General features: G+C 46.0%; 1 protein-coding gene across 1 annotated transcript in view; it reads right to left on the bottom strand.

Annotated features, from left to right (window-relative positions):
* The window catches only part of G3BP2 (GTPase activating protein (SH3 domain) binding protein 2), a 78981-nt gene that overhangs the window by 53864 nt on the left and 10026 nt on the right, over positions 1 to 15091 (bottom strand). The window contains exons 3-5 of the mRNA XM_015405562.1: positions 13968 to 14141; positions 10771 to 10861; positions 4536 to 4638 (exon numbers count right to left, since the gene is read on the bottom strand). Coding sequence (XP_015261048.1) covers positions 4536 to 4638; positions 10771 to 10861; positions 13968 to 14141 — 368 coding nt within the window. The remainder of the gene's footprint in view (positions 1 to 4535; positions 4639 to 10770; positions 10862 to 13967; positions 14142 to 15091) is intronic.

Below are 15091 nucleotides of genomic sequence, written 5' to 3'. Positions count from 1 at the left end.
AAGTCAAAAGTTCTGCTTTGTGCTCTTGGGAATTTTGGTCTTGGGTTGTGTGGAGGATGAACATTTGGGCTTGAATCCATATGATGTACAAGATGGAGTATGTGGAGAGATCTTGGTTGCCAAGGTTGGTCAGGAGATGGCTTGCTGAAAGGTCAGCGAGACCATGGTTTATCCTGGGATCTGGGTTTAGAGGACCTAGTAGATGAGGATGCCCCCAAGTTATGAGATGATGCTTTTATAAAGATCCTGAAGGATGGTATCCATAGTGGATATAAATAGGCCTTTACCTTCAAAGGGGAGGTTCTTTAATATATGATCTGGTGTCTTGCTGAAGGGCGGTGGAGCACAGCCAGCAGTGACGGTGCAGTGTTATTACGGAGGTAAGAGGTTTGGCTGAAATCTCCAACGTGTGTTTGGCTGCATTTAGCTGTTGGTTTGCCAGTAGCATTTCCTCTTGTTGCATGCATCTAGAGTGGTGGTTCATATCCTCCGGAAGGGATGCAATGAATTCAGAGAGCTGTTCCCATAGGGCATATTAGTTTTGATGCCCAGGGCACACGGCGAGTAGTATTTGCAGCCGAGACTAGTTTCTTACCCTCCTTGTCAGGAGACGTGGTATGTGTACATCTGCCTTTAGAAGAGGAGGTAACCACCACTAAGTTAGGTTTGGGGTGTGAGAATAAGAATTGGCTTCTGTCTCTTGGATCTTATACATGTGGTCGATTCTCTGAGATGATACCGGAGTAGAGGCTGGATGAGACCAGGGAGCTTTGGCAGCCTCTGGAAGGATCAAAGTCATTGGCAAGGTGATAGCTGTCGATGTGTCCATCTGTACTATATCAAAGACAGTATTCTTTAACTGTAGGTGGCAGTTGAACTGTGGATAGCCCTAGTGTATGAGCCATGGACTTTATAAACTCTCCATAGGATTTCAGGTCCTCTGCTGGAGAGATAGGAAGATCTTCCGTTACTCGGGGTGTGGGGGATGCGCTAGAAGTCTCAGTGCTGGGAGTTGTGATGTTCTAATTCTTCAACCCCTGATTCCTGGGTGGATGCAGTAGAAGACTCCTCCATGTTGGAGGTTGCTGAGAGGTGTGTCAGTATTGGGCTGCCCAGTACCGATGGCATCAGTGTCAAAAGCGGTGGCGCAGGCAGTTCAATGCCTGCAATAACAACACTAGTCAACAGCCACTATGGCTGTTCGAGACCCACCGCAGGCGGGGTGAGCTCCCGGCCCCAGTCCCAGCTCCCACCCACCCAGCGGCTCGAAAGTGTACTCACGAGTAGACAAATGGGTACCTGCCCTAGGTGGCACAGTCGGAGCAGCCGTGCGCAGCCGCGCGCCGGAGGAACTCCATCTGAAGCCTGCCGAGGATGCCGTCGGCCCATCCGAGGCGCCGGAAGCAACACCAGAAGCCCGCCCGGAAACAACAACAGAACGTGCCACTGAGTGTCGGTAGGCAGCCCCTTCCCATATGAATTGTGGCCCTAGATTAGGAACAATTAGTATATTCTCTGTAAACTGCTCTGAGACCCTTTGGGGTCAAGGGCGGTATATAAATCGAGAAAGAAAGAAAGAAAGAAAGAAAGAAAGAAAGAAAGAAAGAAAGAAAGAAAGAAAGAAAGAAAGAAAGAAAGAAAGAAAGAAAGAAAGAAAGCAAGCTGAGGTCTTATGTTTAGCTGCTTGCTTGTGAGGCTGGATTGTTGGAGGCAAAGGCTTTGAAAGGGTTGTTTCTGGCCTCAGAGTGGGGTCTCGGTATCGAGAGATGTGGGAAGAGGTGGATTGTCAATCCCACTCTACTAGTGTTTGACCCAAAAGCAGGGGCAGGTTGAAGAAAGGGGATATGCCCCATAGAAGTATTACCACTGCCTCTGATCCCATGGGACGAGAGGCAGTGGAGGAGGCTGGAAGCTCGAGGATCGGTCCCAATCGTCGTAAAGGTGACAGTGGGAGGTGTAAGGAGGCGAGGTGGGACAAAGCAATCCAGTATTCTTCCCCCTGTGATCTGCATGGCTGCTTTTGGTGCTGGAGGAATGGGACCGGTATGTCTGTTGAGTTAGGTCTATTTCATGGTCACAATCAGAGAGGCGTAGGGGTTGTGCCAAGGGCGACCTTACTCCAGTGAGTGACTGGCTATGAATGGGCGAGTCAAACAATTCGAGAGGAGGAGCCGAGTGAGGTTCTGACACATGGTGTGGTACTGGGACAGCCTTGTTCAGAGAACTTTTGGATTTTTCCAGGTCTCTCTCATGTTTCTTCTGCTTGTCTTGCTTATGCTCTTTACCCTCCCCTGCGTTTTTTGGCAGGAGTAGGGTTGTCAGAGTCAGACGGTGGGACCAAGCATTTTGGCATCAGTTGATCAGCATCAGAAGGAGTCAGTGTTGACAAGAGGACAAGAGTCGACGCCGATGAGGGGGTTGACATCAAGGTGTGGCCGGAGGTCTCGTAGGATGATGCCATCGGTGGAGGTAAGAGTGCTGACTCAAGAAATGCAGTTCAGAGACTGGCTGCTCGATTTTTCCTCGTTTGTTTCAAGAACTTGGAGCAGTGTACACAACACTCCACACAGTGGGTTTCCCCGAGGCAGAGTAAGCAAAGGGAGTGGTTGTCTGAGGGTGCAATTTTGTGCAATTTTGCTGCCACACTTTAGGCACCGCTTGAAGAACCCCCAACGTTTTGTTGTAGGCTGAAGAGGGAAAAAGCGGGGGAAAGTCTTGGGGGGGGGTTGAATGGGGTGGGGAGCGGCAGGGCCCCCAGCCCCATTAAAATTAGTCACTAACCTTCCAAATATGTTTGTTCATGGTTTGGAGAAACTTGTGGAATTGAAGAAAGTTTTCAAATGGGAGAAGTTCCAAGAAAAAAAGGTATGTTACCAACCAAAACGAGGAGAGAGGTCCAAACGGCATGGCGGTCAGAAGAGAACGGGCGGGATCCTTGTGTAGACATGCACAGTGGAGCCCCTGCGCGTGACATCAGAAATGCACGCAAAAAATCCCTTTCAGCTTTAAATGTTACCACTCAGGATTGGCACAGGCATACTATATCCCAAAGGCGTGATGCACAGAGACCATGAAGAAGATAGAAGAAGAAAAACACCAAATCATAGATACTTGGGTAATGTCATATTTCCTCCTTGCTGCTCTAAGGGAGGGACAGACTTTTCTCTGGCTGTACTGCTTTTATGGCCCTGGGTCCCTGATATCCAGCTCTTAAGTCTTAGGTGCCAGACAAAGTAGTTGTATTTGCTTTTGACAATAGACAAGGACTGTAATTTGTTTATTTTCTAACATTTAGTTATAGCAACAGCCCAAAAGGTGAGTTTTTTACTGCAATTTTAATATTGACAATCTATTCTATTGTTTGTATAGAAACTGCGCAAGCCAACTCAAGAGCTTTGTTAAGAGGCAGGATGTAAAAGTCTCTTAAATAAAGTTAATGGATAATGAAACTGACCACTTATTTGTGAGCATCAATTCCAGTTTTTTCTTTCACGGAATTTGGATGGCACCGGCTAGCCTGGTCTCGCCCGATTTCAGAAGCTAAGCAGGGTCAGCCTTTGCTAGTATTTGGATGGGAGACCCACCATGGAAACTGCTACACAGGGGCATGCAATGGCAGACAACCTCTGAATATTTCTTGCTTGAAAATCCTACGGGGTCACCATAAGTCGGCTGTGATTTGATGGCACTTACCCCAATTTATAGAACAGATTAACATCTGATCTTTTTTCAAGCCTGTGAACAAAACAGCAGGCCAAGATCAGCAAACCTTGCCTGACACAAGCAACACTGGAAAGGTTGCTTTCTACTCCACACTATGGAGAAAGGAATGTGGGTCATGGGCAGATGAAAGCAGGCTGACCTAAGTATTTGAATTCAGCATCAGTCTGTACTCTGCTGTTCCCTGACAATTTCTCCCTGACGCAGACAAAAATTATAAGGGGCTTCTGAGAAAAAAATCAAGCTCATGACAACTTGCCAACCACAGAGTAAAGGCAACTCTTCCACGGCAGTCACAGACTTTATCTAGAACTCTGGTAACCAATGTGGCTTTACTGGCCTCTATATCTTCTCCATTTTCATCTGTACATCTCATTAATCTAGCATCCATACGTGAGTCATTCCACTAACCTCTTAACTTGGTTGGTAGGTAGACAAATCCATCATTTCTCTGCTGCGATAAAATTTAACTACCTGACCACTTATACGCTTGCCAAGACTTTTTGCTTTCTATGTGGCCTCACCAACTCAATTTTATACACCCTCATATGTGTTCCCACGCCAGGCTACACAGAAATGAACCAAAGACAAGAAACACTTCTCATGCCATAGCTGTTAGGCACAACATGAAAGTGATAGATCACTTTAAAAGGGGAGAGTAAAAGGTGGTCCATCCTCCTCGAACGATACTGTCCTCCATGTGGGACTCTGGAATTGCTCAACGTGACCCATCTTTCAATACTTGCAATTTACAACCCCCTACACATTACTGCAGGCAAAGAGTAAATGCAGTTAAGCAAGCTGTGTTGTCTTACGTTACAGGGTGACTTTCATAGTAAGCACTGGCTGCATTCTCTTGCACCGGCTCAGGGGATGGCTGCCTTTCTTCATGCTCTTCTTCTACTTCATCTTCTGATTCTAAGACATTTAAAAAGTAGCCTTTTAGTCAAAACCTTTAACATGTCAGTTAAAAACAACTCGTTACTTACTATGCTTAATATACACTTGTGCATCATGGAGATTCTTGTAAAAACCTAGGATGTATAGGGCTGAAGTTAACCCAGCCTGGACTGTGCAGTGCACACTTGGTATGTGCAATGCCATGCTGTTAGTGTATCAGGATAGTTCATGCTCACAGCGATCAGTGTAACAACTTGGGTTATGAGACAGGTATGTCAGGCAGGGCAGACAAATGGTGGCTTTGTATGAACCTCCCAGGGACCTATGTTGGCAGATCTGTGCCTACAGGCTCCACTCGTCCTGATTTGGCTTAACATCAGCTATTCTTAGGGCTGGCAACTTCTGAGACATTAAGATGTCCTTAAAATTCAAATGTATGCAGTGGATTTAGGGGAAGTATTAACATATGTACGTTAATAGTTGCATGGCTACAGTATCAAGGGATGATGCATGTTCAACTATCAGATTTTAAATATACAACATTAAAATGGTGATTACTGCAGTTTGAATTGGTTTTTACTTTGCTAGTGTTTCTGTGATTATTTATGGCTCAGCCATGCTATTATACCTGTTTTATTCTTATTTGACACTTCATAAGCCTGTGATTTGAACTGTAATTTGTTTTCAAATTGCTCTGAATATCGGCATACAAAAATGTCACAGAAATCCAATACACAAGCACATACACCTAAGCCATTGATGTTTTTTTCAGATGCATTTTATTCTTGTATCAATTTAATTAACTGAAACTTATGATCAACTAACATTTCTTAAATTAGATACAGTCCTAAAGTAAAACCGAAATATTCCATCTGAGAAACCCTTCTAATTCAATGCTGTACATTTTTTGTGCCTGAACAAACCTTTCCCATGTTTAACCATTTAATTTCCCAAACAGTAAAATTAAGGGACAGTCAAGTTTAATACGGAAACGTTAAAAACAATAAATATGGATCATTATCACAAAATAAAGGTAACTGACGCAACTCCCTTTGGCTACATTTCTGCATGTTCACACCTCCCTCCTCCTCTAGTTATTTTCACCAGGAACAGCAGCCACTTGTCTTCCCTATTAAATCTATCTAGCACTGCCCTGCCCTGCCCTGGATGGCCCCGGCTAGGCCGATCTCGTCAGATCTCAGAAGCTAAGAAGGGCCGGCCCCCCCTGGCGCCCGTACCTGGATGAGAGAGAGAGACACACACACACACACACCCAGACACACACACCCCGGGAAGTCCAGGATCGCTACAGAGAGGCAGGCAGCAGCAAACCACCCCACTAAATGTCTCAGCGTGAGCCGGCTGTGCCCTGACAGCTCTGAACACACACACACCCCACGGACACCACCCTCACTGCCATCTTCTAGCACGACTCATATACTAGCAGACGGACTTACAAGTTGATCTCCTCTAAAGCACACTTCCCCCCAACAACCATTTCTGCGGGACAGCCACTCTAATTTTTCCTTAGGAAGTTCCATACTGGAATTTCTCCCACACTGGTAATAACAGAGGCTCACGCAGAAAAGAACTGTCAGCGGGGTGAAACAACCATGATATCACTACTAAGTTAAAACCAACATTTTAAGGCTGCATCCCTACTACATATTGAGGAGGTCAATGGGGTCTACTTCCAAGTAAGGATGCATGTGGCGGGACTGCATGTCAGTCAGCTGCACAATCAGATGCTTCCAACAGTTCTCAAAGTCTGGGTTCCTCATTATTAATGGAATGTATGTTAAAGTACATAAGTCGCCTTTTCTGAACATAGACAGTACCTCAAGGTCACATTTTTAAAAGGCTTGTAGCCAAGAAATTAAAAGCAGAAAAAGAGCAAGGAAAAAGTTATATAATTCTCCCTCAAGATAACACACACCTATGGAATTAACTACAAAAGGCCTCTCTACAGCTAATGTGGCTGTTCCAAGATGGGAGTAATGTGCTCCCACATGCAAGCTCTAGTCAGCAGGAGAGCCACCCTATACTGTGGCTTCTGGGAAGGCTTCAGTGGCAGCTCCACACAAACCATGTTAAACAGCCCTGCCTTGAGGCTACAGAAACAGCCGTATCAGCACGGCCACAGGTCCATGGGTGTCAGGAAGGCTGATAGTATTCATTCTTTGTGTTTACCTGATCTTCGAACAAAGCCAGAATCAAATACTCCTCCTGAACTCTTTATAGACATGGTCAAATTCAAACCCACCCCATCCAAAGTGGGTAGGAAATCCCTGCCAAAGTCTCTCTGCCTTACCAAGCAACTTGTCTGGATTCAGTTTCAGCTGAATCTCCCCAGCTCTCCTAAGTTACTTCATACAAAAAATAGAAACTCCCAAGTTCTTAACCACACATAAATGAACTGGGAAGATCGTCACATGCTCTCCATTGCCTTAAATGACCATACTGTAGCTGTCATAAAGATGCATTACATGAAGCAAGAAAAGTGCCAACTGCTTCCAGTATTTCATGTCAGATTTAGCTTCCTTAAGAAATACAGGCACAGCATAGTCACAGATCTTATGAAAGTCAGTTGTCTCAAAAGGGCACGCCTCGAGCTTTACAAAACATACACAAGCAAATTATGTAATAAAGGTTTAGTGTTCTTGTTGATGTACATTTCAAGTTCTGGAAGTCAATGATGTTCATTATGCTGGGTCTTACCAACATCATAATTCTGTTGGATGGCATCATGCCTGGTGTCTCCAATATGGTGCCCGTGGGGCCCCATGGCGCTCCCACAAGTTTCCTGGTAGCCGCCAAGTATTTTTAGAAAGTGCGGAAGACCAGGTGGGGCTTCTGCCCAGCAAAGCTTCTGATTGGCCATGAGAGACCTGACTGGGTTGCACAAGGATCTTCACTGTGTGGCTGAAGGTCAGCTGAACCACACACTGTGTCAGAAGAATCCTAAACGCCCACAGGCTCAGAAACCCCCAGGGGACCCTGCTTCATGCCCTATCCTGATCTGGGGTTTGAAGTCTGATTTCAGCTTCAAATTGCTGGTACAAGATAATCAAGACTTCTATTCAGAGATAGCCCTTGTAGGCACTGGCTCAAGTAAAAAAAACTGAACAGGCACGTCGCTTAATCTAGTCGGAACCTTGCATAAACTGTTGGACTCTAATGCAAACCTCCAGTCAACTTGCATCTAGGGGTGTGCAAAAGAAAAAAGTTGGTATTTTCTGGCTTTGGGTATATCAGACCCAAAAACTATTGATAAATGCTGAATTATCCATGTCCAATACCAGTAAAGTAGCAGGACTAATGAAATATTCAGTAATGCCGAATATATTCGGGTCTGATATAAACAACTGGAGGGAAGGGAGGCATGTCAGAATGCCTTCTTTCCCTCCTGAAGCCCCCTGCAGCTTCCCTGGTCAATTTCCCTCCTCACCAGTCAGTGCTTAAGGTGAAGCCATTTAAACCTCACCAGCAGACAGGTCCGTGGGAGTGAGACTGACCATGGAAAGCCTTCATTTCTCTGCCCTCCCTTCTCTAGCTGCCCCGGGGCAGCTGGAGAAGGGCAGGCAGGGAGCCTCAGGGAGGGGAGGGAAAGGCACAGGGCTGGCATGTTTAAATGCCCCTTCCCCCCCCCCCACTCCCTGAGTTCAAATGAATACCGATAAGGCATTTATTCGGTATTTTTTTCAGCTCAGGGGAAGCCGAATACACACCCCTACTTGCATCCTGTGCCAGGTTTAATGTTGGTGGCTGGATCAGACACCAATTTGAGCTGAATCAAAATTAAGCTCCATAAACATGCTGTTGTACAAAGACGATGGGAACTGGGGTGTTTACTAATCTCTTTCTTGAACTTGCTGTGCTAAATGGGCTTAGGTGGCTTTCATGGACAGTTTTCAGAGCTGAGCTTGGGCTCATATGCCAAACTATTTTTATTTTGTTGTTGTTGTTGTTCAGTCGCACAGTCGAGTCCGACTCTTCGCGACCCCATGGATCATCTCCCGCCAGGCCCTCCTATCTTCCGCCGTCCTCTGAAGTTTGCTCAATTTCATGTTCGTTGCATCGATGACACTGTCTAACCATCTCATCCTTTGTCGTCCCCATCTTCTTTGACCTTCAATCTTTCCCAACATCAGGGTCTTCTCCAGTGAGTGCTCCCTTCTCATTGGGTGGCCAAAGTATTTGAGCTTCAGTTTCATTATCTGACCTTCCAGGGAACAGTCAGGGTTGATTTCTTTTAGGATTGACTGATTTGATCTTCTTGCAGTCCAAGGGACTCTCAAGAGTCTTCTCCAGCACCATAGTTCAAAAGAATCTATTCTTCGGCGCTCGGCCTTCCTTATAGTCCAACTCTCGCAGCCATACATGACTACTGGGAATACCATTGCTTTGACCATGCGGACTTTTGTTGGCAGGGTGATGTCTCTACTTTTTATCATGCTGTTTAGGTTCGCCATCGCTTTCCACCCAAGGAGCAGGCGTCTTTTAATTTCATGGCTGCAGTCACAGTCTGCGGTGATCTGGGATCCCAGGAACGTGAAGTCTGTCACTACTTCCACAACTTCCCCTTCTATTTACCAAGGAGTGATGGGGCCGGATGCCATGATCTTAGTTTTTTTGATGTTGAGCTTCAAGCCCACTTTTGCGCTCTCCTCTTTTACTCTGAGCAAGAGGCTCTTTAGATCCTTTTCACTTTCAGCCATTAGAGTGGTATCATCTGCATATCTGAGGTTGTTGATCTTTTCCCCAGCAATCTTAATTCCCGCTTGTGATTCATCCAGGCCAGCATTTCGCATGATGTACTCTGCATATATATTAAATAAGCAAGGTGACAGTATACATCCTTGTCGTACTCCTTTTCCTATGCTGAACCAATCAGTTGTTCCATATCCGGTTCTAACTGTTGCTTCTTGGCCCTTATACAGGTTTCTCAAGAGACATGTGAGGTGGTCTGGTACTCCCATCTCTTTAAGGACCTGCCATAGTTTGTTGTGATCCACACAGTCAAAGGCTTTAGCATAGTCAATGAAGCAGAAGTAGATATTTTTCTGGTACTCTCTTGCTTTCTCCATAATCCAGCGAATGTTGGCAATATGATCTCTCGTTCCTCTACCTCTTCGAAACCCAGCTTGTACTTCTGGTAGTTCTCTATCCACGTACTGTTGAAGCCTAGCTTGTAGGATCTTGAGCATGACCTTGCTAGCGTGTGATATGAGTGCAATTGTGTGATAGTTTGAACATTCCTTGGCATTGCCCTTCTTTGGGATTGGAATGTATACTGACCTTTTCCAATCCTGTGGCCACTGTTGCGTTTTCCAAATTTGCTGGCAAATGGAGTGCAGCACTTTAACAGCATCATCTTCTAAGACTTTGAATAGTTCAGCTGGAATACCATCACCTCCACTAGCTTTGTTGTTACTAATGCTTTCTAAGGCCCATTTAACTTCACATTCCAGGATGTCTGGCTCGAGGTCAGTGATTATACCGTCGTGGTTGTCAAGGACATTTGTATACAATGATGTAGGAGCCGCAGTGGCTCAAAGGTTAAAGACGATGAACTGCAGACCAAAAGGCTGGTAGTTCGGCAGTTTGAGACCCGAGTGCCACATGACGGAGTGAGCTCCCGTCTGTGGCCCCAGCTCCTGCCAACCTAGCAGTTCGAAAGCAAGAAACTGCAAGTAGATAAATGGGTACCACTTCGGTGAGAAGATAACAGCATCCATGCGCCTCAGTGTTTAGTCATGCCGGCCACATGACCATGGAAGTCTTTGGACAATGCTGGCTCTTCAGCTTGGACACGGAGATGAGCACCACCCCCTAGTGTTGGATTCGACTGGCTTTCGAGCAAGGGAAACCTTTACCTTTATACAATGGTGACCCAAACTTGCTTACAGCATTGTTTTCCCTTTCTCCATTTTATCCACAACTACCATTCGATGAGATAGGTTAGGCTGGGAGAATGACTTACCCAAAGTCACCTAGCAATCCTTCCAGGGTGGAATGAATAACCAAATCTGAGTGTCCCACAACACTCTAACCATTACACTACACTAAAATTCAGCACCAAAATTCATCCTCATCACTGAAGACGAAGCATGCAAATCCAGGGCCATGCTTTCTTTGAGACTCCCTTACCTTCATCTAGTTCAGCTTCAGATTCACCAAATACTTCATCTTCATAACGGAATATGTCATTGTGGACATAAAACTTATTTGGAACAGAGCCCTGAAAAACAAACACACCATAGGTAGAAGAAAGCTGAACTGTTGACCGAGTCAGGCAAGATTTGCATTCATCCATTGGGGGGGGGGGGGGGAATCTACTTTTAATGGAACCAAGTAAAACCAGTGGTTAGAAAGTCTGATGAACCTGGGAAAAGCACTACTGTTACTTGATAACCAAATAGTAATAATGCTATTATTTTCAAATTCAGTTAATATTCCTCTGCGCTCATGTGACTACCAATACAGTTACAAAAACTTAAGAACTCTTACCTGCTGGGTTCATTTGGAAAATCTGGTATTGTATACTTACTCTCAGAGATGCTTTCTCAGTTACCTACCCACAGAGACACATTCCTGATGGTTGCCAAGCTAAAAGATCATGTATAAAACTGCCCCATTGAAATAGGCTTAGATGAACTGAAACCCTGGAAGTCTAGGGAAGAGAATAATAATTCTAGAGACACTTTAAGATAGATGTTGGAGTCCCATGCCCAAGAGCCTGCTAAGGAAGTAGCTCATTCTTCATGCCAGCAAAAAGCTGGATTTAGGTGCAGACCCAATGCTAACAGTTTCTATCATGCACCGATATTATGGCTTCACTCCTATTCAATAACCAAGACTCTCAGCTCTGAATTTCTCATCATTGAGTTCATTCCATCTAAAAGAGAGATCTTCAGAAGGGTTCCTCAAGCCAGACCTTGAGCCACACGGTACTGTAGATGTTAAGATCCTTTTGCAGTACTGAAGGGCAATGGCAAAAAGGGCAATGGCAAACCACCTCTTTGATGGCACTTTCCACAAAAAGGAAAACGTTCAAGGGTATTACAAACACAAATACAACTACGGCAGCAAGACCTGACAAGTCATTAAGCTTGGCTAGATGGCCTATTAGAGTGAAAACTGGGTTAGCCAGAATAGTGGGGTAGGGGTGAGGTTCTCTCATACACTAACTTTAATAAAGTTCTTCATTGGCTATTTCTCTGCACACCGCATGTTGAATGTATAATGTCAAAGCCCAAGTAAGCAAAAAACAGTCCAGGAAAGTAGAACTCTGAGCACTTCTTCATACAAGGAACAACAGAAGTCTATTGGATATTAGCAAATTCAGAACTGACGCTGCAAAAGATGAATGGACTTTCCCGTCTCATTTAAACTATATTCTTCCTCCTTTTCCCTTCTAACTGAAGGTCACTCTTCAGACTGATCTCTTCTCTCCCCTTCCTGAAACAGCTCTTCCTTTCTGTCAAGTCAGGGTCTTCTAGTCCGACTCAGGAAATATCCAGGGAGTTTGGGGGGGGGGGGGGGGCGGGGGGAGAGCCAGAGGACGTGGTTCGCAGGGAGAGATACTAGAGACCCTCTCAATATGGGCAGTTCCTGATTTCCAGCTTCTCTACAGCCCTTGAGGCCAGAGGAAAGACATGACCTTTGCCATCACCAACGTCGACTCCATGCCCCTCCATGGCCCAAGTGCTTACCCATATGCCCCCCGTGACTTTTCACTTGGACACTCAACCCTTTTTTGAGTGGCCCAGCTTCCCTCAAGAAGGTACATTCACACGTTCAGGCTTACAACAGTGAACTCGACCATTTTCAAAGGAATACCCGATGACTCCTTGTGCAATTCCCCTTTGGAAAAAAGGCCACTAAGGAACGTGCTGATCCTGTTCTCTCCCCCCCCCCCGGCCAACACCAGTCAATGTCTGTCGAGAAGGGGTGACAGGCGGATGTACACAGCAGAGGCAGTGAGGGAGCCCAGGCCTGCCGCCACCAAGGCATCCAGGACAGCGCCCAAATCATCAGAACGGCTGATTTGGAAGCCCCTGTGAGCTACCGGGGGGCTTCATGAACGCAGTCCCTCCCTGCAGGAGAGTGAGGAGGGGTGGGAGAGAGGAGGGGAAGGCTGGCCAAGAGGAACTCAACTTACCCACAGGGGGGGGAGGTCTAACCTCAGGACCAAGTGACCTACTACTCTGTGATATAGTGTGGTTCACGGCCATCCAGGTGCCACCACCCATACACTCTTGGGAGTATGAGGTACAACTGAGAAGTTATCAGGTGTACACACGTTTGTTTAATAGGGACAAACTCAGGAAAAAAGCCTTAAGTTAACAGCCCCTTCCAAGACAAAAAGAGGAACAAGAATCTCTGCAGGTGCTGGCAGCAGACTACAAGCCGCTCAAACTGTACCCCCCCCCCGGTTAGGGGGCAGAGACCTAAGCCCCCCTGTCATCTCTGCCTGCTGACTGAGATCTGGGCTGAGCTGTTCCTTGTTCCAGGTATGTTCAAGCACAAGCCAAAGGGCCCTTGGCTCTCGGCCCTGGCTGGCCAACGGAATGAGCAGGGCCACTGATCCAGGACCAGCCCAGGATGCTGGAGCATGCTGCCATTTGTGGTTTTGTGTGTTATAAGCTGCTCTGATTCCACACACAGGAGGGAGCCCAAGCAGAAATAATTAAAAAATTAAAACTGGCCCTCAGGAGGAATGGATGTCCTGCAAGTCCAACTCAGCACCTGCCTGTGTTTCCCAGAAGCTCTACCTATTGACCAGCATGATCACCGTGCAGCAACAAGCAGGAAAAATGTTTTATACGGCTCTATCTCAAGGTGTTTGCCTAAAACCTCCAAGTAAAACAACCTATTTTCTTCCCCAGCTCTAGTCATCAGTTCTCCCGACTCAGGGCAGCACTAGGCCAACAAAGAAGCAGAAGCCATGCGAATACTGAGCATAGGACACCCGCTCAGGACATCGGTCCTTCTAGCCCAGGACAGTCTAGTCTGATCAGGAGATGCGAGGCAGATACGGTACCACAACCTGCTGCCCCCTACCTTGGTGGTTCAGACTTCAAATGAACTACATGTACTATTTTGCAGTTCTTTCTAACGTCAATTAAAAGTCAGCAATGCTTGCCCAATGCTGGTACCAGGCAATTTACATGTACTTTCATTTTTCAAGCTCTCCCATAAGTGCATGCTGTGTTTACTACAAAACTGCTTAGTCTAATTAACTGAAAGGAGAGCTTTCAAAGTGACATTTGATGTGAAAACATTCTTAGGTCCCAAGTTTAAATTACTAATCCTTGAAACCAAATATTTGGGTGGTTACTTACTTCTGGAGCCAGTACAAAGGTTTGCATGAATTTCCGCATCGGCTGCCCATTGTTTGTTAACTCCCCCATGACCTGCACAACTACTCCATCATTCAAGGTTGCGTGGGCGTCCACATGACGAATCTTAGTACGGCATTCATTAAACTGCAGGGACATCACCTTCTTATGTATATCCTAAACACAAAAATTTTAATTCCACTCAACTGTAGCCATGCCAAGTACCGAAGCAATTAAGAAAAGAGAGTCTTATACAGGCTTGGCTTTGTAGAACATCTACACACTTATACAGCACCATGAAATTAAATCCTAATTTAATACCTACCAATTGTCAGCTAGCTGCCATTATGTCTGGTGTATATAGTATTACCTGTAGAAGCTGTTCCAACCATTCCCCCCCCGGTGTACCCTTTTGCTTCATTATATCAACTGTGTAGCTTTGCGAAACTGGCCAAGGTCGAGCAGCTGGAGGTGGGAGTCGTGGTATCGCTTCGCTGTTATGGTTAGCTTGCCTGAGAACTGAACTTGTGTAATATGTTGAACCGTTACGTTCCCAAGGAATTGGGCGCGCGTTCTCTGTTCTATTCCCGCCAGAGGGAAAGGGGCTAATTGGCCCTTACCTGGTTCAAGTTCCTTTATTATGTAGTCCCAGTACGATTGCAGTTATTCCTAACAATGTCCTTGTTCCTGATCAAACCATCGCTTTGAAATAAATTTTGCTTTACTTTTAAACGTGGATTTATTTTGAATGCTTGGGATCTAACATTTTGTTAGGAATCCTATTTTCCCTATCATCTCGAATCTGACGGCTGTCATGAGCGAGAGCGAGGGGAAACCACCTTCAACGGAGGCTGATACGGGAAGCGTCCCGGTCACCTCCACCACTCTGATTTCAACGGCATCCGAGACAGTGCCTACTACGGGAGCTGTGGGGGGAGCGATCCCGAGACCGGCTTACGCACCCTGGCCACCTCCGACCCCATCGAAGTGGGGAGCGGGCGAACGACCGCCCTGGGATGATTGGACTATGTTCGACCAGAAAGGTACGAAAGAGACTTTTTCCAAAAGAGGCAGTGGCCTGCGGAAAAGTCTGTTTGACCAAGGACTGAATCCTGGGACCTCTGGGA

This window comes from Gekko japonicus, unplaced genomic scaffold, assembly GCF_001447785.1.
Source record: "Gekko japonicus isolate JY-2015 unplaced genomic scaffold, Gekko_japonicus_V1.1 scaffold2759, whole genome shotgun sequence".
NCBI lineage: Eukaryota > Metazoa > Chordata > Lepidosauria > Squamata > Gekkonidae > Gekko > Gekko japonicus.
This window is presented reverse-complemented; position numbering and strand designations above follow the sequence as displayed.